The sequence below is a fragment of the Bubalus kerabau genome, chromosome 8 (assembly GCF_029407905.1).
Source record: "Bubalus kerabau isolate K-KA32 ecotype Philippines breed swamp buffalo chromosome 8, PCC_UOA_SB_1v2, whole genome shotgun sequence".
NCBI lineage: Eukaryota > Metazoa > Chordata > Mammalia > Artiodactyla > Bovidae > Bubalus > Bubalus kerabau.
This window is the reverse complement of record NC_073631.1, coordinates 48,304,368-48,326,959: the sequence shown is the minus strand read 5'-3', so window position 1 is coordinate 48,326,959 and position 22,592 is coordinate 48,304,368. Positions and strand designations below refer to the sequence as shown.

General features: G+C 36.0%; 1 protein-coding gene across 3 annotated transcripts in view; it reads left to right on the top strand.

Annotated features, from left to right (window-relative positions):
- ORC5 (origin recognition complex subunit 5) overlaps positions 1-22,592 on the top strand; it is an 81,509-nt gene that overhangs the window by 38,663 nt on the left and 20,254 nt on the right. For 2 of the 3 annotated variants that reach the window (XM_055590187.1, XM_055590186.1), the window contains one exon: positions 5,374-5,484. In XM_055590187.1, the coding sequence (XP_055446162.1) occupies positions 5,374-5,484 (111 nt within the window). Of the gene's footprint in view, positions 1-5,373; positions 5,485-6,004; positions 6,836-22,592 lie in introns of those variants that run through there. The other variant, XM_055590188.1, reaches the window with a different exon arrangement.

Here is a 22,592-nt window from a genome sequence, read left to right as displayed (position 1 = left end):
GGGAAGGATTTGTAGTAGGGCTTGCATTTTGAGTGGGCACTCAAGAATGGTGAGGATTAGATATTCAGAGATGGACAGAGAAGATATTCCGATTGAAGAAATACCAAGAAGTACAGGTGAGAAAGTATAGGATTTATAAATTACATAATGAAATACAGTTGGCTGTAGTATATGGTGAGTTTGAGAGAAAAGTCAATTGAGGCCAGATCGTTTAAGAATTTCCTCACTCGGCAGTTAGGGGAAGAAAGCCCATCTATTCTCTGTATCTCAGTACTTGGTGGTAATTGGGGCATGTTTATTGAACAAATGAATAAATTGGATGAATGCATGAAGAAAATCAAAGAATGAACATAGAGCTAAGAGATTTTAGGCCTTACTTTTTAGACAGAAAATTATTTAAGAATGTTGAGGAGGGACATATACGAATGCTGATCAGAGAGAACTGTGAAAGAGCTTGCACTTTAGACCATCCTTGTGAAATGAATGGATTTCTACAAGTCTAGGAGAAGGCAACGGCACCCCACTCCAGTACTCTTGCCTAGAAAATCCCATGGACGGAGGAGCCTGGTGGGCTGCAGTCCATGGGGTCACTATGAGTCGGACACGACTGAGCGACTTCACTTTCACTTTTCACTTTCATGCATTGGAGAAGGAAATGGCAACCCACTCCAGTGTTCTTGCCTGGAGAATCCCAGGGACAGGGGAGCCTGGTGGGCTGCCGTCTCTGGGGTCGCACAGAGTCGGACAGGACTGAAGCGACTTAGCAGCAGCAGCAGCAGGAAGATAGTCTTGATGGAGGGAACTGTATGAGCGAAGACATTGTGAGGGTGTTTTTAGTTGTGAGGGTGATTTTAGTTCTAGGTGAATGATAGTTCTTCTGATATCCTTATAGATTTGATTTTTGCAGTAGCCTCTTGTCTTTGGTTCATGTCATTTTAAAATCTGAACTAACTTACTAAAATCTGTATACACTTAGTAGTTCCTTTGTATTTTTATTGCCTCTCCTCTTGAACTCTTATTGAATGCTTACTTTATGCCAAGCATTCTGCTAGAGGCTCCAAAGTGGAGAACAAAAGAACATTGTCTGCTCTCATGAAGCTTTCAATTTAATCAAGGAATCAAACATTAAATGCAAACCATAGGAGCTCAATTCTGTTTCCTTATTTAAATTAAAGGAGATTTGATTTAATCTTAAAAAAGCAAACCATACAAATAATTATCATTAACAGTTGTTTTAAATCTGTTGTGTTTTTTCTTCACTTGTATTTTTCTCTATGTACCTTCATTTTTTTGAGATGTACTCATTTTTTTAAGATTTTACTTTTCAATTCAACTAATGCGTGTATGTGATACCAGGTTATTTGCCAGTTAGTTTATATGGAAAAGGCTTCCCTGGTAGCTCAGACGGTAAAGCGTCTGCCTACAATGTGGGAGACCTGGGTTCGATCCCTACGTCGGGAAGATCCCCTGGAGAAGGAAATGGCAACCCACTCCAGTATGCTTGCCTGGAAAAGCCCATTGACTGAGGAGCCTGGTAGGCTGCAGTCCATGGGGTTGCAAAGAGTCGGACACGACTGAGCGACTTCACTTCACTTTATATGGAAAAGCAACATTTTTCCTTTCCTCACTCATAGTTCTGTTCCCCTCAATTAAACTTCTTTTAATTGCTCCTAGTTTTAGTTTTTTTCTGGTATAAATATCTATAACTCCAAGTTTATGCTTCAGGCTCTATATTTTTTAATTTGACTTGATACCAGTTTTGATTCCTTTTTATCTCCTCAGACATTTATTTTACTTGGTTTCCTTTTTCACCTGTTTTCTTCTATTCGTACAGACCTTCATTCTTTAATGAGCTGTGGTGAATCTAGTGAGGTATTTCTCACACTTTGACTCTCTCTGTAGGTGGGAAGCCAGTTTGTGTTTATAGAACCCAAAATCAGGACTATGAAGAAGATAAATGTCATATGCCCTGCAGGGTACTGGAACACTTTAATTTTGAATTGGAAATGTGTTTTCTAATCATAAAATAAGTGAAAATTAGAAAAGTATTGGTGGCATTTTGCAGTGTGATTCTCAGCTTGAATTGCCTCCCACTTTACTCCCAACACGTCAGGAATTTGGTAATTTTTACTATTCTCAAGTCACTTCTAAGTGTTAATGAGGACAGGGACACCAGTTCCAATTTAGATAGTTCAACTTTTACCTTTATGTTTTTCTTTATTCCCTCTAACATAATTTCATTCATTATCCTTTCATCCATTCATTTTTTAAACTAACAAAGTGCTAGGGATGAAAAAGATAAAAGTAAAACATCTGTTTTCGAGGCATTTGTGTGGAAAAGAAAAAAATGTAAATAAGTATGTAATGATAATAATAATAAAAGTTGTTGAGCACTGTAAGCCAAACACTGTAGACTCTGTGTATGATCTTACTTAATTCTCAAAATGAGTTAATAAATGTAGTTAACTATCATTATCCTCATTTTCTAGATGATTAAATTGAATATTAAAGAGAAATTTAGTAACTTGCCTGAGATTATATAGTTTTATGGTAGCACCAGCATCCAGTTCCTGGACTTCCTGAATCCAAAGCCTACTGTGATGTTTGACATACTGTTCTAGCACTCATACAACTGACAAATGATTATTATCTAGGATTTTTAAAGACTCATGCAGACAAATGAGAAAAAGGCAAAGGTCCAGTAAATAAATGGGTAAGTGATACAAAAAGGAACTTGAAATGTCTTATAAACATGACACAGTTATCACCCTCATTGACTAATGAGGGTGCAACTTTGACTAATGAGAAATGCAACTTTTAAATATACAGTTTATTACTTATTTATTTATTTTTGGCTGCACTAGGTCTTCGTTGCTGCGTGTGTGATTTCTCTAGTTGCAGTGAGCGGGAGCTACTTTATAGTGGCAGTTCATGGGTTTATCATTGCAGTGGCTTCTCTTGTGGAGCATAGACTCTAGGGTACCCGGGCTTAAGTAGTTGAGGCACAAGGGCTTAGTTTCCCTGTGGCATGAGGAATCTTCCCAGACCAGGGATCGAACCTGTAACCCCTGCATTGTCAGGCAGGTTCTTAACCAGTGGACCACCAAGGAAGTCCCAAGAAATGCAACTTTAAGCAACACTGGGATATTATCTTACACCCTTAATATTAGCAAAACTAAAAAAGAGTCTTTACAACTGCAAGTGTGGGTGATAGTGTGGAAAAATAAGAGCCTGAAATTCTGCAGTTTGATCATATCAAAGTCAATATTTGAATGTACTTTGCATTGATGAGGATAGGCTGGGTAGTACTGTAGTGACAAACTCTGTGACCTTCATTGGCTCCCAAAGCTGGTGCTCTGTGACAGGGACAGGGTGGGTAGGGAGGTAGGAAAGGGGTTCAGGATGGAGGGGACACGTGTATATTTTGGCCGATTCATATTGATGTATGGCAAAAACCATCATTATATTGTAAAGTAATTATCCTCCAATTGAATAAACTGGAAAAAAAAAAAAAAGGAATACTGGAGTGGGTTGCCATTTTCTTCTCTGGGGAATCTTTCTGACCCAAGGTTCGAACCCGCATCTCCTGCATTGGCAGGCAAATTCTTTGCCGCTGAGCCACCAGGGAAGCCCGCATATATAGTAATAGTTTAAAAATTGTCATGAAAATTATAAAAATACCAAATTCTGGAGAACAGTTCTTCTCGAGAGGGAAGGGGAGAATGAGATATGGAAGGGGTGCAGGGGTCTTCAGTTTGTAACATGATTGAATGCTTTTTTTGTACAAATTGCATAATATTTGGATGTGGTTGAAATTGGGTGGTGGGTACACTGGTATATTTTCTAAATGTTTGAAGTATTTAACAAGAAAAGAATATAAACTTTAAGACCTGGAAAATGATTTCTAAACTATCTTTTAGATATAAGTAGCTGGTATAAATTACTTTTTTTGTAATTATGAATAGGTTTTTTTTTAACTTATTCTTTAAAGAAATAGTTAATCCCATGCATGTAAATAAAGCTTCCCATTTATTTGTCCTTGCTCATATAGAGCACTTAAATTCTTACACTGCTACTAAAATTATCTGATGCTGCTGCTGCTAAGTCGCTTCAGTCGTGTCTGACTCTGTGCGACCCCATAGACAGCAGCCTACCAGGCTCCCCGGTCCCTGGGTTTCTCCAGGCAAGAATACTGGAGTGGGTTGCCATCTCCTTCTCCAATGCATGAAAGTGAAAAGTGAAAGTGAAGTCGCTCAGTCGTGTCCGACTCTTAGTGACCCCATGGACTGCAGCCTACCAGGCTCCTCCGTCCATGGTATTTTCTAGGCAAGAGTACTGGAGTGGGGTGCCATTGCCTTCTCCGAAAATTATCTGATATAATTATTTAATTTAATTATCTATAGACCCTTGAGCACTGCAGTTTTCCAGTAAGAAATAATTGTATTATTGACTCTGTAGACAAGTATGAACATTTTACAGTCTTAAAATTTTTTAATAAATTTTACATTGTTTCAAACTGCAGCTTATTCACATCCTGTGAAACACTGCATTCATTTTCTAAGCTTGTATTTACTATAACTCGTCTTTTTAGAACAGTTAATGTTGAACAAGTACATTTTTTAGGAAGTGGCACAAAGAGGAGTGGTGAGGAGTTAGTAGTAGATTATAGTCTAGGGGTTAGGGCCTGGACCCTACTTTTGATTGTGCACTATCTTGACAAATGACTTGGCTAAATCACTTAACATCTGGTTCAGTTCAGTTCAGTTTAGTCGCTCAGTCGTGTCCAACTCTTTGCGACCCCATGAATCACAGCACGCCAGGCCTCCCTGTCCATCACCAACTCCCGGAGTTCACTGAGACCCACGTCCATCGAGTCAGTGATGCCATCCAGCCATCTCATCCTCTGTCGTCCCCTTCTCCTCCTGCCCCCAATCCCTCCCAGCATCAGAGTCTTTTCCAATGAGTCAACTCTTCACATAAGGTGGCCAAAGTACTGGAGTTTGACCTTTAGCATCATTCCTTCCAAAGAAATCCCAGGGCTGATCTCCTTCAGAATGGACTGGTTGGATCTCCTTGCAGTCCAAGGGACTCTCAAGAGTCACAACAGCAAAATAGGGGTGATGTTTGGAACTAGACTGGATGACTTGTGAATTCTTTAATGTTTGTTGATGCTAAGTCAGAACATCTTGAAGACACCATTGAAAAATAAATCATTATCATGTCAGGTAAAATTTTAACTTAGAGACTGCCAGTTAGATTTCTTAGCCTGTGTGGGGAACTGTTTACAGTATAAATATGTTGTTATTGGGAATTTATAATACAGAAAGCAAGTGTTCTGCTGTAAGAAGAAATCCATGTTCTTTTTTCTTATAGACAAGCAATCATCTCCTCGGACCAAAACCATTTCCATTAGACAGATTACTGGCAATATTATATAGTATTGTGGACAGCAGAGTTGCTCCAACAGCAAATATCTTCTCCCAGGTAAGCTTAATGATAGGGCTGTTACATATTTTCTTTATCTTTATGGAATTCTTCAGGTAGTATGTCAGTAGAGTTCCAGACATTTAGATATTTGGTCTGCATATGTTGCTACTATAAAATGAACAATGTCCTTGGTAAGTAATTGAAATTTGCATATACTTAAGATATAACTGATAACAGAAACAACTTGATGTTTCTAGGCTTTTTCTTTTTTTAATAAAGAAATTTAATAATGATTATCTTGCTGATTAAAATGACTTCATGATTAAATTGTTGAATTATAATATAGAAATGTAATAATGAACAAGTTTAAGAAATGTATTTGTAAGAAAATGATCTATAATATTCTTATTCTCATATGTATACTTTGCAAGTTGGCAATATTCATTTTTTAAAAAAGTGATATAGTTTCCAAAATGATTAAGTTCTCAAAATTTTCACTAGATGGCAGCAGTAGCATAAAAATAGGAAACATGACCTTTATAAAGTAGTTAAGCTTCTTTTTTTTTTTTGATAACAGTTAAGAAAAACCTATTCATTGAAAATATAGTCGCAGACTTCTCCTGTGGCTCAGTGGTAAAGAATCCACCTGCCAGTGCAGGAGACATGGGTTCAGTCTCCGGTCCGGGTAGATCCTTGATGCTCCGGAACAACTAAGCATGTGCGCCACAACTATTGAGCCTGTGCTCTAGAGCCTGGGAGCCGCAGCTGCTGAGCCCATGAACTGCAACTGCTGAAGCCTGCACCACAGGGCCCATGCTCTGCAATAAGAGAAGCCACTGGAATGAGAAGCCTGCACGCTGCAACTGTAGAGTAGCCCCCCAGTTGGTGCAGCTAGAGGAAAGCCAGCATGGCAGCAAAGACCCAGCACAGCCAAAAATAAATAAAATAATTTAAAAAAATATATAGAGTCACAGTAGATCTCTTAAGTGGTTCAGAAAAACAATACTTAGCACATAGTGTGAATGGATAGAAGAAAAGACAAATGATGGCACTAGTATTTACGGAAAAGAAGTGTCACCTCAGATGTTTCAGTTAGCATTTTGTTTTATGTATATGTTTTTAGGTTGAAAACATGTAAATAATAACATTTACATTTCAGTTTACTGCAAATAAATATGGTTCGTGAATACATTTTATAATCTAATGCATGATGGTAGCCTTTAATGCTTCATTTAAAGAAGTCTCTGGTGACCAAAAATAGGTATATTCTCAGTGTGCTCAGCACACTGATAATTTTTATGTGTCAGCTTTATAGAAAATTGTATATACATTTATTACATTTTTGGAGAAAGGGAGTCTGGTGAGTTATTGAGTTATATAAATAGCTAGATGGGTAGGTGTATGGTTGCCCTAATGTTGATAATTTAAACAATTTTAATATGTATTACAGGAATTTTTTATGATCTATATGTATATGTTTATAATACATATAAATGCTTTTTCTGAAATTAGTTTTTAGTCAAATTGTACATTTTATTAATATGTAATACTTGATGATCTTTATTGTAAGGAATTGAGCCTCAAGAGGTGAAATGACTTTCTCACTATGACTGAGTAAATCTTCAAGAATTAAAGCCTAGAGAAGTGAAGTAGACAGTACTTCTAAACAGAGCAGAAAGATGGTTGCATCATGTATGATTATTAATACTTCTTAGGTGCCCCAAAATTACTTTTATGGGAGACACATATAAGGATGATAAATGGGAGTTTCTTTCTTTCAGAGACCTTATATTTTGGGGGGATAAAAAAAATGTACATAAAAAGTAGTATTGTAAGGCTGTGAGTGAATGCTAGATGGTGCAGCTGCAACGTTTACAGTAAAAAGAGGTCACTTCTGGATTGGACAAGAGAGAACTTGAAGGCATCACAGTAAAGGTGAAAAATGGAGCTAGATTAATGAGTAGGATTTTTTTTCTTTAAATACTGCTAATTTATATAAATGATATGTGTTTGTTGTACAAAAATGTGTAAATAAAAAAGGAAAAATAATAGTAGAATTAGCTGACATCTTATATCCAATGGGTAGTATTTATAGAACTTTAAGAGGGAGGACAATATGACCAAAGTGTGGGACTAGGAGAAAAAAACAAGACACAGTTGTGTGAGGCGAACGTGATAACCATTACACTAGAGAAACACGACCTGTAAGACACACATTTGTGAAGTGTCACACCCTATGAGTCGAGAATAAGTGGGGTTATATGGTAGCCCGACTACTAAAATTACAGCTATTTTAGTTATGATTTTAGTTGTGATGTAGTAGTAATTTTAGTTGTGATGTAGTAGTAAGTAATACTGCCACTACCACACATCACACCTTACATATTTACCTAACACTGGTAGAGCATTTCTAGCAGCAGATGTAGGTTTATAAGGATGGACAATCAAAACAATGATAGGCTGCTGATTTAGGGATCTACTTGCTATTCTGAGACTTTTATGGATGAACAATGTCACTGGTCTTTGTTTTCAGTAATGTCTATAATGTTGTACTTAAGCAATTTAGCACAAAATCGATCTTTGTGTTTTAATCAAGCTAAATTCTTTTCAGCTTTAACGACCTCAGCCTTTTCATTCTTTATCTCATCTAGTTAGCAGTCTTCAAAATGATAAATTTTGTATATTTAAAATATTGTTTTAAATTAATTTATTTGATGAAAAATCATTTAGTACTTCATCTCAGTGATTCCATTTAGGATACAAAGGTTGGAGGAGATGGTACAAAGGCATAGATATCCATAGGTTCTGCATCCATAGTGTCAACCAACCACAGATTGAAAATACTCAGAAAAAAAATCCAGAAAATTCCAAAAAAACAAAACTTGAATTTGCTTCACTGGCAACTATTTACCTAGCATTTACAACTATTTAATAGCATTTACATTGTAACAGGTACTAAAGATAATCTAGAAAAGTTATAAAACGTGTGGGAGGTTGTAACTAGGTTATACACAAACACTATGCTCTTTTATGTAAGGTACTTGAGCATCCTCAGATTTTGATATGGAGAGCTGGCGGGTGGTGTCCTGGAACCAATCCCCAGGATATTGAGGGTGACTGTATAACTAATTCTAGGAAGTTTACGTTTACTTTTGTTCGGTCAATAGAATATCAAAGAAAATTAAAAAAAAAAAAATACTGTCTTTAAGAAATGTGACAGAAATTACATCCAAAAGAAAGGTACGTCTCCCATGTACCTTGTATTTTTTTCTCCCCATTATCTCTCACTGACTTCTTTTTTTCTCCTTTTACTTTTCCATCAAAACTATGCTTTTGCCCATGAAGTGAAGTGAAGTTGCTCAGTCGTGTCCAACTCTTTGCGACCCCATGGACTGTAGCCTACTACGCTCCTCCGTCCATGGGATTTTCTAGGCTGGAGAAAATCCAGTACTGGAGTGGGTTGCCATATAGGAATGACAATTTGTCTTTAACTTTTAAGTGCAAAACAAAACTAGGACATTTGCATTGGAAGTACTTATTTGATATGAACACTAGATGGCAATATTGCTGCGTTGTAGCTGTAAGATGAGCAGGAAAATCTAGCTTTTTACTTGTTAATATTGTCTTTGATATTTAGAGAGAGCTGTTTGTTAATTTAATACGTTGGATTGTTTGAAGAAAAAAAAATCCTGAAGATATTTATGAGCACACTCACACTTCTACTTTTTCATTAAAATGTAAATAAAATTGGTAAGGAATTGTGTTGCATGAATACTTTCTACTTGAAACCAAATTGCTTTATATTGGTTATCATATTTCTGTGTGAGATAGGAAAAATTATTTTTCTATCTGTTTTGTCTACCTGTAACTGTTTTAAGGATTTGTTTTATAGTAATTTGTTATTTTAGGTTATGCTTTTAATTTATCTTTTTAATTCTTTTTTTGTCTTTTTTTTAATCTTGAAGAAAAATGAAAATTTGTTTGGAAGCTTTATTTCACTGTTTTGATATTTCTGTGTCTTCTCTTACTCAACCTTGCCCACTCCCTCCATAATCTTACAGTTAGGTGAAAGCAGTAAAAGTATGGTTCTTTAAGATTGTCAGATATATCACTTATTTAAAAATATTAAGCCATATCACTTTATCTTTTCCAAGAGGATAGAACTGCTGAAGAATTTATTCCTGAAATTATTGATACAGGTTTCTAAAGTGGCTATTAAAAGGAAGATTATCTTTAAAAAATTAAGGACATTCAATTACATATATACTTATATCACATTGTTATTGATCTTATTTGATCAGTTAGCATTTTGAAAAATTACTTTTGAAGGTAGTTCACTGTAATTCTGCAGTTTGGGAATTTTAAAATAATAACTTGTTTCTTTAATTACAAGGAACAGTGCACTGTGAATTAATTTCTAGAAATAACTGGAAGATAAAAGGAACGTAATTCTTGTTTAGTTATACATAGTTTACTAAGAAAAATTTTAAGTGAAAATATCCTTATAAATTTATTTTCACTTTAAAGAGTATAAATAAGGAGCATTTTGGAGCCAAGTGTAGTAATGTACAGTTATTTTTTCAAAAATATGCATTTCCATTACTATATTCTTTTGAACTCACATGATACTGTATATTGGAATAGATTTGGACTTTTCAATTCAGTCGCTCAGTCCTGCCTGACTCTTTGCGACCCATGGACTGTAGCACACCTGGCCTCCCTGTCCATCACCAACTCACAGAGCTTACTCAAACTCATGTCCATAGACTTGGTGATGCAATACAACCGTCTCATCCTCTGTTGTCCCCTTCTCCTCCTGTCTTCATTCTTTGCCAACATCAGGGTCTTTTCCATTGACTCAGTTCTTCTCATCAGGTGACCAAAGTATTGGAGCTTCAGCATCAGTCCTTCCAATGAATATTCAAACTGATTTCTGTTAGGATGGACTGGTTGTATCTCCTTGCTGTCCAAGGGACTCTCAAGATTCTCCAACACCACAGTTCAAAAGCATGAATTGTTTGGCACTCAGCTTGCTTTATAGTCCAACTCTCACATCCATACATGACTACTGGAAAAACCATAGCTTTGACTGGATGGATCTTTGTTTGCAAAGTAATGTCTTTGCTTTTTAATATGCCGTCTAGGTTGGTTATAGCTTTTCTTCCAAGGAGAAAGCATCTTTTAATTTCATGGGTGCAGTCACCATCTGCAGTGATTTTTGGAGCCCCCAAAAATAAAGGCTCTCACTGTTTCCATTGTTTCCGCATCTATTTGCCATGAAATGATGGGACTAGATGCCAAGATCTTAGTTTTTTGAATGTTGAGTTTTTTTAAATATAAATTTATATATTTTAATTGGAGGTTAATTACTTTACAATATTGTATTGGTTTTGCCATACATCAGCATGAATCTGCCACAGATATACACATGCTCCCCATCCTGAACCCCCCTCCGTCTTCCCTCCCTGTGCCATCCCTCTGGGTCGTCTTCAGTGCACCAGCCCCAAGCATCCAGTATCATGCATCAAACCTGGACTGGCGATTCATTTCATATATGATATTATATATGTTTCTTTTTTTTTTTAATTTTTTTTTAAATTTTATTTTATTTTTAAACTTTACATAATTGTATTAGTTTTGCCAAATATCAAAATGAATCTGCCACAGGTATACATGTGTTCCCCATCCTGAACCCTCCTCCCTCCTCCCTCCCCATTCCATCCCTCTGGGTCGTCCCAGTGCACCAGCCCTAAGCATCCAGTATCATGCATCGAACCTGGACTGGCAACTCGTTTCATACATGATATTTTACATGTTTCAATGCCATTCTCCCAAGTCATCCCACCCTCTCCCTCTCTCTCTCCCTCTCCCACAGAGTCCAAAAGACTGTTCTATACATCTGTGTCTCTTTTGCTGTCTCACATACAGGGTTATCATTACCATCTTTCTAAATTCCATATATATGCGTTAATATACTGTATTGGTGTTTTTCTTTCTGGCTTCACTCTGTATAATAGGCTCCAGTTTCATCCACCTCATTAGAACTGATTCAAATGTATTCTTTTTCATGACTGTGTAATACTCCATTGGGTATATGTACCACAGCTTTCTTATGCATTCATCTGCTGATGGACATCTAGGTTGCTTCCATGTCCTGGCTATTATAAACAGTGCTGCGATGAACATTGGGGTACACGTGTCTCTTTCCCTTCTGGTTTCCTCGGTGTGTATGCCCAGCAGTGGGATTGCTGGTTCATAAGGCAGTTCTATTTCCAGTTTTTTAAGGAATCTCCACACTGTTCTCCATAGTGGCTGTACTAGTTTGCATTCCCACCAACAGTGTAAGAGGGTTCCCTTTTCTCCACACCCTCTCCAGCATTTATTGCTTGTAGACTTTTGGATCGCAGCCATTCTGACTGGCGTGAAATGATACCTCATTGTGGTTTTGATTTGCATTTCTCTGATAATGAGTGATGTTGAGCATCTTTTCATGTGTTTGTTAGCCATCTGTATGTCTTCTTTGGAGAAATGTCTGTTTAGTTCTTTGGCGCATTTTTTGATTGGGTCATTTATTTTTCTGGAATTGAGCTGCAGGAGTTGCTTGTATATTTTTGAGATTAGTTGTTTGTCAGTTGCTTCATTTGCTATTATTTTCTCCCATTCTGAAGGCTGTCTTTTCACCTTGCTTATAGTTTCCTGTGTTGTGCAGAAGCTTTTAAGTTTAATTAGGTCCCATTTGTTTATTTTTGCTTTTATTTCCAATATTCTGGGAGGTGGGTCATGGAGGATCCTGCTGTGGAATGTTGAGTTTTAAGCCAACTTTTTTACTCTCCTCTTTAACTTTCATCAAGAGGCTCTTTAGTTTCTTGTTGCTTTCTGCCGTAAGAGTGGTGTCATCTGCATATCTGAGGTTATTGATATTTCTCCCAGCAATCTTGATTCCAGCTTGTGCTTTATCCAGTCTAGCATTTCTTATGATGTACTCTGCATATAAGTTAAATAAGCAGGGTGACAATATACAGCCTTGATGTACTCCTTTTCACATTTGGAACCAGTCTGTTGTTCCATGCCCAGTTCTAATTGTTGCTTCTTGACCTGCATACAGATTTCTTAAGAGGCAGATCAGGTGGTCTGGAATTCCCACCTCTTGAAGAATTTTCCGGTTTCTTGTGATCCACACAGTCAAAGGCTTTGGTGTAGTCAATAAAGCAGAAATAGATGTTTTTCTGGAACTCTCTTGCTTTTTCTATGATCCAACGGATGTTGGCAATTTAATCTCTGGTTCTTGTGCCTTTTCTAAATCCAGCTTGAAAATATGGAAGTTCACGGTACATATACTGTTGAAGCCTGCCTTGGAGAATTTTGAGCATTACTTTGCTAGTGTGAAATGAGTACATTTGTGCGGGAGGGAGCATTCTTTGGCATAGCCTTTCTTTGGAGTTGGAATGAAAACTGACCTTTTCCAGTCCTATGGCCACTGCTGACTTTTCCAAATTTGCTGGCATATTGAGTGCAGCATTTTCACAGCAGCATCTTTTAGGATTTGAAATAGCTCAACTGGAATTCCATCACCTCCACTAGCTTTCTTCAAAGTGATGCTTCCTAAGGCCCTTTGACTTCACATTCCAGATGTGAGTGATCACACCATTGTGATTATCTGGGTCATGAAGATGTTTTTTGTATAGTTCTTCTGTGTATTCTTGCCATGTTTTCTTAATATCTTCTGCTTCTGTTAGGTCCATACCACTTCTGTCCTTTACTGTGCCTATCTTTGCATGAAAAGTTCGTTTGGTATCTCTAATTTTCTTGAAGAGATCTCTAGTCTTTCCCATTCTATTGTTTTCCTCTATTTCTTTGCATTGATCACTGAGGAAGGCTTTCTTATCTCTCCTTGCTATTCTTTGGAACTCTGCATTCAAATAAGTATATCTTTCCTTTTCTCCTTTGCCCTTTGTGTTTTTCTTTTCTCAGCTATTTGTCAGACCTCCTCAGACAACCATTTTGCCTTTTTACATTTCTTTTTCTTGGGGATGGTCTTGATCACTGCCTCCTGTACAATGTTATGTTTGGACTTACGTTTATTTGTAAATTAGCTCAATTTTTTCCCCACAAGTATTGCATTAGTTGTAGTAGCATTTAGTTATTAACCATCTGTATTTTGCTCGTTTAAGTTTTGGTTTATTGATATAGGACATATTTAAGCTATTTTGGTAATTTTTAAATGAATTTCTCATTAATCAGAAAGCAGAATGATTTAGTTATTTTATGTATGGAGAGTTTTTGAAGCAGGTGCTTCATCTCTAATTTACCATAGCTGTAGGACATGTTTTTGCTAAAATTTTAGGTAAGGTTGCATTTACTTATTCAACCAAAAACCAATTTTTGGCATTTTTCTTCAATTATAGGTAGATGTATAGAACATTTATATAATTTTCAGTTTCAGTGATGGGATTTTGTCCATATTTATGTGATTAAAAATGTTTAGATATAATTTAGTTCAAATTTCAAAGTCAATATTCGATCTTTTTTTGCTAGTTGAAATTAAAATTTTCTTTCTCTGCTTAAAATTTTATTTAACAGATATTTTTTAAGGGCTTATTATGTTTCACACTCTATGTTATATAAAGAGAATACAGAAGTCAAGCAAGTGCAGTGCTTGTCCTCAAGGGCCTTTTAATCAGTCTATAGCTTCCTCTGCCATTCATTAGTATTGTGTGCAGCTGCCGAATTATATCACAGTTAATGGTGTATATGTATTTTTACTGGGAGGGCATTCATACTGAAGGAACTAATATTAAATACTTAAAGTGAGTATGTTGCAGGAAGGGGGATACCTCCAGGCCTTGAAAGGAGGCTCTTGTCCAGCACTCGGAAATGAATTGTCCTGGGAGACACACATGCTGACAAATGACAAAGCAAGAGACTTTATTGGGAAGGGGCACCCAGGCAGCAAGCAGTAGAGTAAGGGAACCCAGGAGAACTGCTCTGCCACATGCTTACAGTTTCTTGGTTTATGATAAATGAAATTAGTTTCCTGGTTGTCTTTGGCCAATCCTTCTGACTCGGGGTCTTTCCCGTTGGTGCACACATTGCTCAGCCAGGATGGATGCCAGCAAGAAGAATTCTGGGAGGTGGTAGGATGCGTGGTATCTCCTTCTGACCTTTCCCGAAATCTTCGGTTGATAGTGACTTATTAGTTGTGTATTCCTTACCAGGATTTCCTGTCCTAAAATAACTCAGGCAAATGGTTATATGGTACCTGGCGAGGGTAGGTGATTTCAGTCAGTGTGTTTCCCCTGACAAATATATTAAAACAGGATTTTTTTCACTTCAGTAGTCCCTGCTGTTTTATAATATAGATATTTGAATATCTTCCAAGTTAAATGGCAAACCTATTTGTTGAATGTTTCCTTCTGACAGTCCTTGAACTTAGTGTTATGCAGCATGATTGTTTGATACCTATGTCATACCTAAATTTTGCTAATAATTAAATTATGAGAATCTCTTAAAACTTGAAACTCTTTCATTTCAGTTCAGTCACTCAGTCGTGTTCGACTCTTTGCAACCCCATGAATCACAACACACCAGGCCTCCCTGTCCATCACCAACTCCCAGAGTTTACTCAAACTCATGTCCATTGAGTCGGTGATGCCATCCAGCCATCTCATCCTCTGTCATTCGCTTCTCCTCCTGCCCCCAATCCCTCCCAGCATCAGAGTCTTTTCCAATGAGTCAACTCTTCTCATGAGGTGGCCAAAGTATTTAGGGACAATAAATACTCTGTTGTGCATAGCACATTATAAACTAAGTGGCGTTTCTTCAAGTTACATGGCTGTTTTTCAAATATTTTGTGGTTAAAAGTTACGCTCATTATGTTACTTTTTTATATGCAATATTTCAAGCTATATTTGTAGGTTTTTAACCAAAAGTACTTCAGTCAAACTCATTTTATAGACTTATAAAACCTTTTTACCTTAAAAGTTAGTATATTATATAATACAATAGTTGTTTGGCTTATATTTTTGAAAAAGTAGTTATATTTATCAAATGCTAGTCACGGAACATCAGAAATCATAGATAATAAAATACTATCCATTGCATATATTGGTTAGATAAGAATTTGAACTTGATAAACATATAATGTCCTACAATTTAGATATATAAGATATTCATATAAAGTGATGTAAGTATGATAATTACTTTTATAGAAAATGAAATTGGTGAACAAAAGGGACAGTTTTACTAAAAACAAATTCCCTGGTTACTGGAGTATTAGAAAATGTGAAAAGCTGTTCTTTTATGATTTCTCTGTGTTTCATTTGACTTGTACCAACATTCTAGTGCCTCTATAATATACAACTGAAATGCTTGATGCCATTAAGGTTAATTATATAAATTATAGGAAATATCCTGAATGCTAGCACTTTCTAATAATCTTACTATTTTTTTTTCCTTAGCCACAACTGAAATTGTGAGGCATTCCGTTCCAAAGATAGCGCAAGAACCTTACTTAATGCCTACTTTGCCGATGAATAGGTCAGCAAGGGTGCTGTTTGACAGAGGCGGGCTCTTCTCTAGCAGTGAAGAGCCTTACTGTCTTGAAGCTCTGTCTCCACCGGGGCAGTAAATTAGATTCTGAAGTCTCCTGATACTCTTGGTGTAGATATGTTACCATTCTGCCTGTTAGACTGCTCTGCTGTAAGTGCTGATTTCAGGAGACTTTTTTAAAATGGTTTGGGATGCTTCATATTTGGAAAGAGTAAAGTTGAACTGTGGTTGGTTTTCACTAGCTGCTCTATTGTTGTAAGGAATACTGATATTAACCAAGTATTAGTAGTATTACCAAGGTTAATAAAAAGCACAGGAATATTTTACTATGTTGCCCAGGGATAAAATCTTTCTTATTTTCATTTCTAAAAGGATGGTGTTTACACCTGCTTTTCTCCTGCCTTCCCTAAATCTGGTGTTGAATTTCTTCAGTGTAGCCACTTTGCCTTTTGTGAATATATCAGCCCAGCAGTAGGCATTTTTACTGAACTCCAGAAAAATAGAACCATTGCTTAAGGGTGACATGTAAAATACTGCCTAAGGGATAGAAAAATTGTATAAATTATGCTTTCAACTGTTAAAGAGAGTACTCTTTTGGAACCTTATTCTTTGTAGGCAGTATTTTATAACTACCTTTCTAATAAATATACCAAATGTATACCCTTTATTTGCATTTTTTAGGGGGAAATGTGTTTAACACCAATAAATTTTATATGACTTTGCAAATATTTTGCTGAAAACAGACAGAATTTTATATGGATATGGGCTTATACATGTCTATTCAAGTAAACCTCTTAATATAGAGTCTGTATAGGCAAGTGCATACTTTAGATAGAGCTTTATGACTAGATTATTTTCATGAGGACAGGAGTTTTAGCAAGAACAACTTAGGAGTTAAATGATTTGGAAAAATCCACATTATGGAAATGTGTGCTACATTTTAAAATGCTCTGTAAAAAGTTGATTAAAAGAAATGTTGATGCTTAAGGGGGTTTCCAACGAAAAATTGTCTTGATTCCTTGTCAGCTCATAACCGATCAGAGTCCTTTGGAGGATATTGGCCTCATCTGCCTATAAGTAGATATTTTTCAAGAGCTTGTGCTGCACCAAGTCCTTATGAGAAACTAGGGTCTTTAGTCCCAAGTCACATTTAGAACCTAAAGTGCTCCCTCACTTTGGCCACTCTAGTGATGGAGAGTTGAATTTCCAACAATTAGGAATAAGAAAGGGAACTAGTTTTACCTAGGGCTGTCTAATTTATTCCCTTTGCTTCAAATGCTACGTGTATGCTAACTTTTGAGTTCTGAATTTCTAATCCTTTTCCTCTAGCTCTGGACCCAGATTGCCAACAGCACAGTCATACCTGAATGTGCCTTATTTATCAACACTGATACATCCAAAACCAAATTATTCCCTAAATAATATCCTAACTGGTCTTCCTGACACTGACATCTTTTTTTTTTTTTTTTTTTGACACTGACATCTTCAAATTTGTTTTGCATACAAGCATCAGAAAAAAATCTTTGAAAAGTAAATATGCTTTTATGTTTATGGTTTTTTTACTGAGTTGCATTGTCTGTGGAACCAAGACTACATTCCATAACATTTCTTGTGAGGCCCTTCACAGACTGACAGTATTTTCAGCCACTGTCATTATTCATCTTGTACACCATTCACCGTAAGCTCTTTCTTTCTGAAAGCACACCCATTTTTCTCGTTGTGTTGTTACATGTGCTGTCCTCCAGCACTGTTGAGCTCTATTTGATGCTTATGGTCCACACCCCCACAATGCCATTTCTTAATGAATTCACATTTTGCCTCCTTTCCTATTTATTAGGCATTACCTTTTCTAAAGTCAGGTAATTGGATTTATACATATCACTAGCATAGCACTCATAGTGTCTTATTGCCATTGTATTATTGTCTCCCCTAATACCTTAAATTCTTTGTGGGCATAAACTTTGTCTTTATTTTTCTGTCTTTTGCACAGTGCCTTGAATGTGGGATTCATTCACTGAAAGAGTGACTTCCCATTCTTGTAAGCATGAAGTTAAGGCCTTCCTAGATACTAAAGATTAGAGACACTGTCTTTAGTTCCTCTAAGTATAAACATTCATGGCACTTTTTATTTGAGTGTTTTCGAAGAGTAACAATCCACTCCCTGCCTAAAAAAAAAAAAATACAAATTCAAAGTGATTTTAAGTTGAATTAGCTTTGAAAATATTTCCCTCCTTTCCACTGTAGCACTCATCACCTCTACTTTTTATTTGTAAAAACTATCAGTTGAACTCTTGATATATGCCATATGTTCATGAATTATCACATTACTTGAAATCAAATCAAATGTGTTTCTTTTTGGGTTGTATGGACCTCATACACTGATATATATCACATTTTTTATTTAAATAATTTAATGTTTCAGATTGTAAAGCTCCTCCAAAACAAGCAGGATAGGATGTTTCACAAATCAATTAACATATATACCAAGCTATGAAAGTATAAAAATAATGAGCATGTTAAAATTTAATTACAGTTGTAAATTGATTTCCTTTTGTTGGCAGAAAGAACATAGTTTATTAGCCTAGGAACAGGTTCACACTGTTTTAACATCAAGCACTTCCAGCTGAAGCTTGTTAGTGACTGCCTCTCAGATTAAGGGGAAAAAACCCTCCCTGTGGTACATGAACTCCTATTGTTAAGACATAAATAATCAGCTCATCTCCTACATGGATGAGAACAAAGAACATAATAGTACACAGAGCAAAGATTAACTTAGCAAATATTGTATAACCCCATTAAAGATGTAAATTTTAAAATATCTTATGTTTAAGGAGATTTTTATTTTTCTCTATGAATGCCTCAGTCATGACATAGGTGCTAGTCGGAGGGAGGAAAAATAACTTTGGCTTTTGAATTAGGTAGATGCATTATTTTAAGCTAAAGTAAAATAAAATACTTTAATTAGTGTCAGTATGCTACATAATATGTATATGTGTGTATATGGGCATGTGTGTATAAAGGCTAAGGAAATACTGTTTTTTTGATAGCAAGAATATTTATTTTCAGATATTTAGTTTCATTTATTTTTAAGCCAATGACTAAAAACCAGAATTTACATTTTAAGGAAAAACACCAGTGAAAATATGCCTTAAACTAGAGGTAAAGAGACTGACTTTTTGTACAGCTTTCTTTTTAAACTTTATTCTGTATTTTCTAGTCCAGAATCTAAATCCTCACTTTGGAGAAAAAAAAATGCATTTTCTAGGCTAATTTTTATTCAGTTTCACTCATTTGAATTTGAGCTTGATACAGTAGACAACAAAAACAGCTCTGGAGGACAGTGTATACCCCTCTAAAATCTGAAAATTATTGGCAAAGGAATATGTCTTCGTAGGGAATAGAAGCCAAGAAGGGGAGTAATAATTTCCCCACAGAAATTTAAATTTACTCAAATAATTATTACAATATTTCTTGAAAATGATTCCCAAGTGTTTCAGGAAAGACCAATTAAAAATTCTTGATGTTTATGCTAACTTTTATTCAACTATTACATATTTTGTATGATTTATAGTCATTATTTTTTTATAAGTTATCTTTAATCCACAAATGTACAGGAAATTTTTTATAGGAAATTTTGCTTTGGGATACCATTTTCAGTGTTGTCTAATAATTTCAGATTTTCAGAAATTGTGCTTTTTCCTCCACTCTAATTTATCTTTTAAAAATTAGGCCTTAAAATAAATAATTTCATATGTAATATGTTTATTTTTCATTTATGAAAGGTTTGCACATCATTTGTTGTTGTTATTTAGTCACTAAGTTGTGTCCAGCTCTTTTGTGAACCCATGAACTGCAGCCTTCCAGGCTCCTCTGTCCATGGGATTCTCCTGGCAAGAATACTGGAGTGGGTTGCCATTCCCTTCTCCAGCGGATCTTCCTGACCCAGGGATCGAACCCTCATCTTCTGCTTGGCAGGCAGGCAGATTCTTTACTACAGAGCCACCTAGGAAGCCCATTACACATCATTAGGTTAATAAATTGCATATAAATATTACTTTGACATCAGACCTCTCATATTTGATAATTTTGTTCACAGGATTGTTGACTGTTGATTCTTAAGGCTATTACCTATATCCCTGGGGCAGGATTTTTGCCTGTATTGAGATGCTTCTTTATCTTTTTTGTTACAATTTTATTTGCATTTTCCCTGTGTTTTATCTGCAGTGGCTTTGCTGCCGAGTTTCTAACCTTCAGCAGACTCCCCTTTCATGGTGGAATGCTTTCAGAGTTGTCATTCTACTCACTTTTCCTTATTGTTGCCTTCTGTTAAGCTTTCCTTAGTCTCATTACAATGATGTCTTCCCTATATTCTGCATCTCCCTTTGGGATAGTGTAAGGAATATAAGCTTTGAAAATTCAGATTGTATTCAAATCCAGTGTAGTTGTTACTGCTATTAGCTCAGTGACCTTGAATATTTATTAACCTCTCTGAAGTTGTTTCCTGTTCTGGAAATAAGCTTTATTTATAGTACCTAACTCATGGCTGGGCTTTTGTGAGGACTAAAGGAATTAAAGTGCCTAGCACTCTTGCCTGGAAAATCCCATGGACGGAGGAACCTGATAGGCTGCAGTCCATGGGGTCACTAGGAGTCGGACACAACTGAGCGACTTCCCTTTCACTTTTCACTCTCATGCATTGGAGAAGGAAATGGCAACCCACTCCAGTGTTCTTGCCTGGAGAATCCCAGGGAGGGGGAGCCTGGTGGGCTGCCGTCTATGGGGTCACACAGAGTCGGACACGACTGAAGTGACTCAGCAGCAGCAGCAGCAGCAGCAGTACACTGCCTGTTATCTGTAGTCTGTAGATGCAGATCTGTCAATGTCTATATCTAGTCTATAGAGCCTGGACTTAATAGCAAGTTTCAATCCCTCTTCCATTAATTACCCATGATCACTAATACTAAGTAGTTTCCCATACCTCTTATTTCTCTTCTCTCAAGTTTTGTCCATATCCTCTGCCAGATCCTGAGAAGAGTGAATACCAGTTACATAGTGTGTAATTTGAAGAGCAGTAGAAGAAAAGATAAAAGTACTGAACTGGGGTCTTTACTACAGTCATAGTCTTGACAGACTACCTTCTAATATTCATCAATACCCCAAGTGAGGCACTATTTTGGCTAAACACTTTTAATATGTTAATTATTCTTAGGATTACATACTTAATTTAAAATTTGTTGTTACAACTCTTAAAATATTTTGTAGTAGACCTCTTGCATGATATATATGTTACATTCTTTTTCATTAGGACTTTTGCATTTGTAATTTGAAACATGTCCAACATATTAATTTGTTTGAGGTGACTGAGTAGGGGCTGATAATGCCAGTCATCCTTTTATGATGTCTGTTTTCACATGTGTGAAACAAGGCACTGACCTCCCAGAATTTCCAGTCCTGATGGGCTGGCTCAATTTTATTTCATAATAATTTTTACATTGGAACACTTTAGTACTTATTGTTTAAACTACATTTGTTTTCTGTAGACCCCAAACAAACAAAAGCAAAATTTTCACCATTTAAAACAATAGAAATAAAAAGTAGAATTTGGGAAAATTTAGAATACTGAAGGTGGTATTTACATAATAGTTTTGCTATAATCCTCCTGTGCTTTAAAGCAAGTGATAAGTTGTATTAGCCACAGGTTTGGAGCAACTTCGTGATGTCTTAATGGCCTCACAGCATGAAACCAACAGCTACAAATTCTTGTGGCTGAACCACAAGTCACAACTAATTATCAAACTTTCAATAGGAAAATCTGTAATCTATAAACTTAAAAACCCATATAACCTCAATCCAGTGGCATATTGATATGGAAATAATTAATATTGTTAAACTTGCCCACTTTGAGAAGTATTTTATCAAGTAGTTTTTTTTAAATCCCTGTAAATAAAGGTCAAAAATGTTTTTATTTCTATGAGTAGATTTAAATATCTGCTTCATAGGTTCTTGTTATTTTGAGACAAAATGCCTTCTAGCAGTTTATAAGTTCTCAAAGCCCTCTATATTTTGTGTATTTTTTCAGTGTAGTTAATTTTTAAATAAAAATATTTTTGAGTTGCTATAGATTTATGTTCAGTTGTAAGAAAAAATAAGGGCTCTTTCTTGCTGTATGCCCTTTACTCAGTTTCACAACCAGTAAATTGATATTGATGTGATCTACTGATCTTAATTAAATTTTCTACTTTTGCATTTATTCATTTTTGTCTATATCTGTGCATATTGGTTATTTGAAATTTTATTGTATGTGTAGGTTTGTGTATCTTGCTCCGTAGACAATATACCAGTTCTGTAATCACAAGGACCCCTCCTTTTATAACCACACTCACCTTTCTCTTGCCTATTCCCCCAGTCCCTGGCAACCACTAATCCTCCACCTTCTAAAATTGTGTTGTTTCAAAAATTTGTATAAACAAATTTATACAGTGTTTAACATTTGAGATTGGCTTTTTGTCATTCGGCATAAATTCCTTTGAGAGTCATCCAAATTGTTGCATGTACCAATAGTTCATTCTTTTTTTGCTGCTGAGTTGTATTCCATGATATGATATACATAGTTTGTT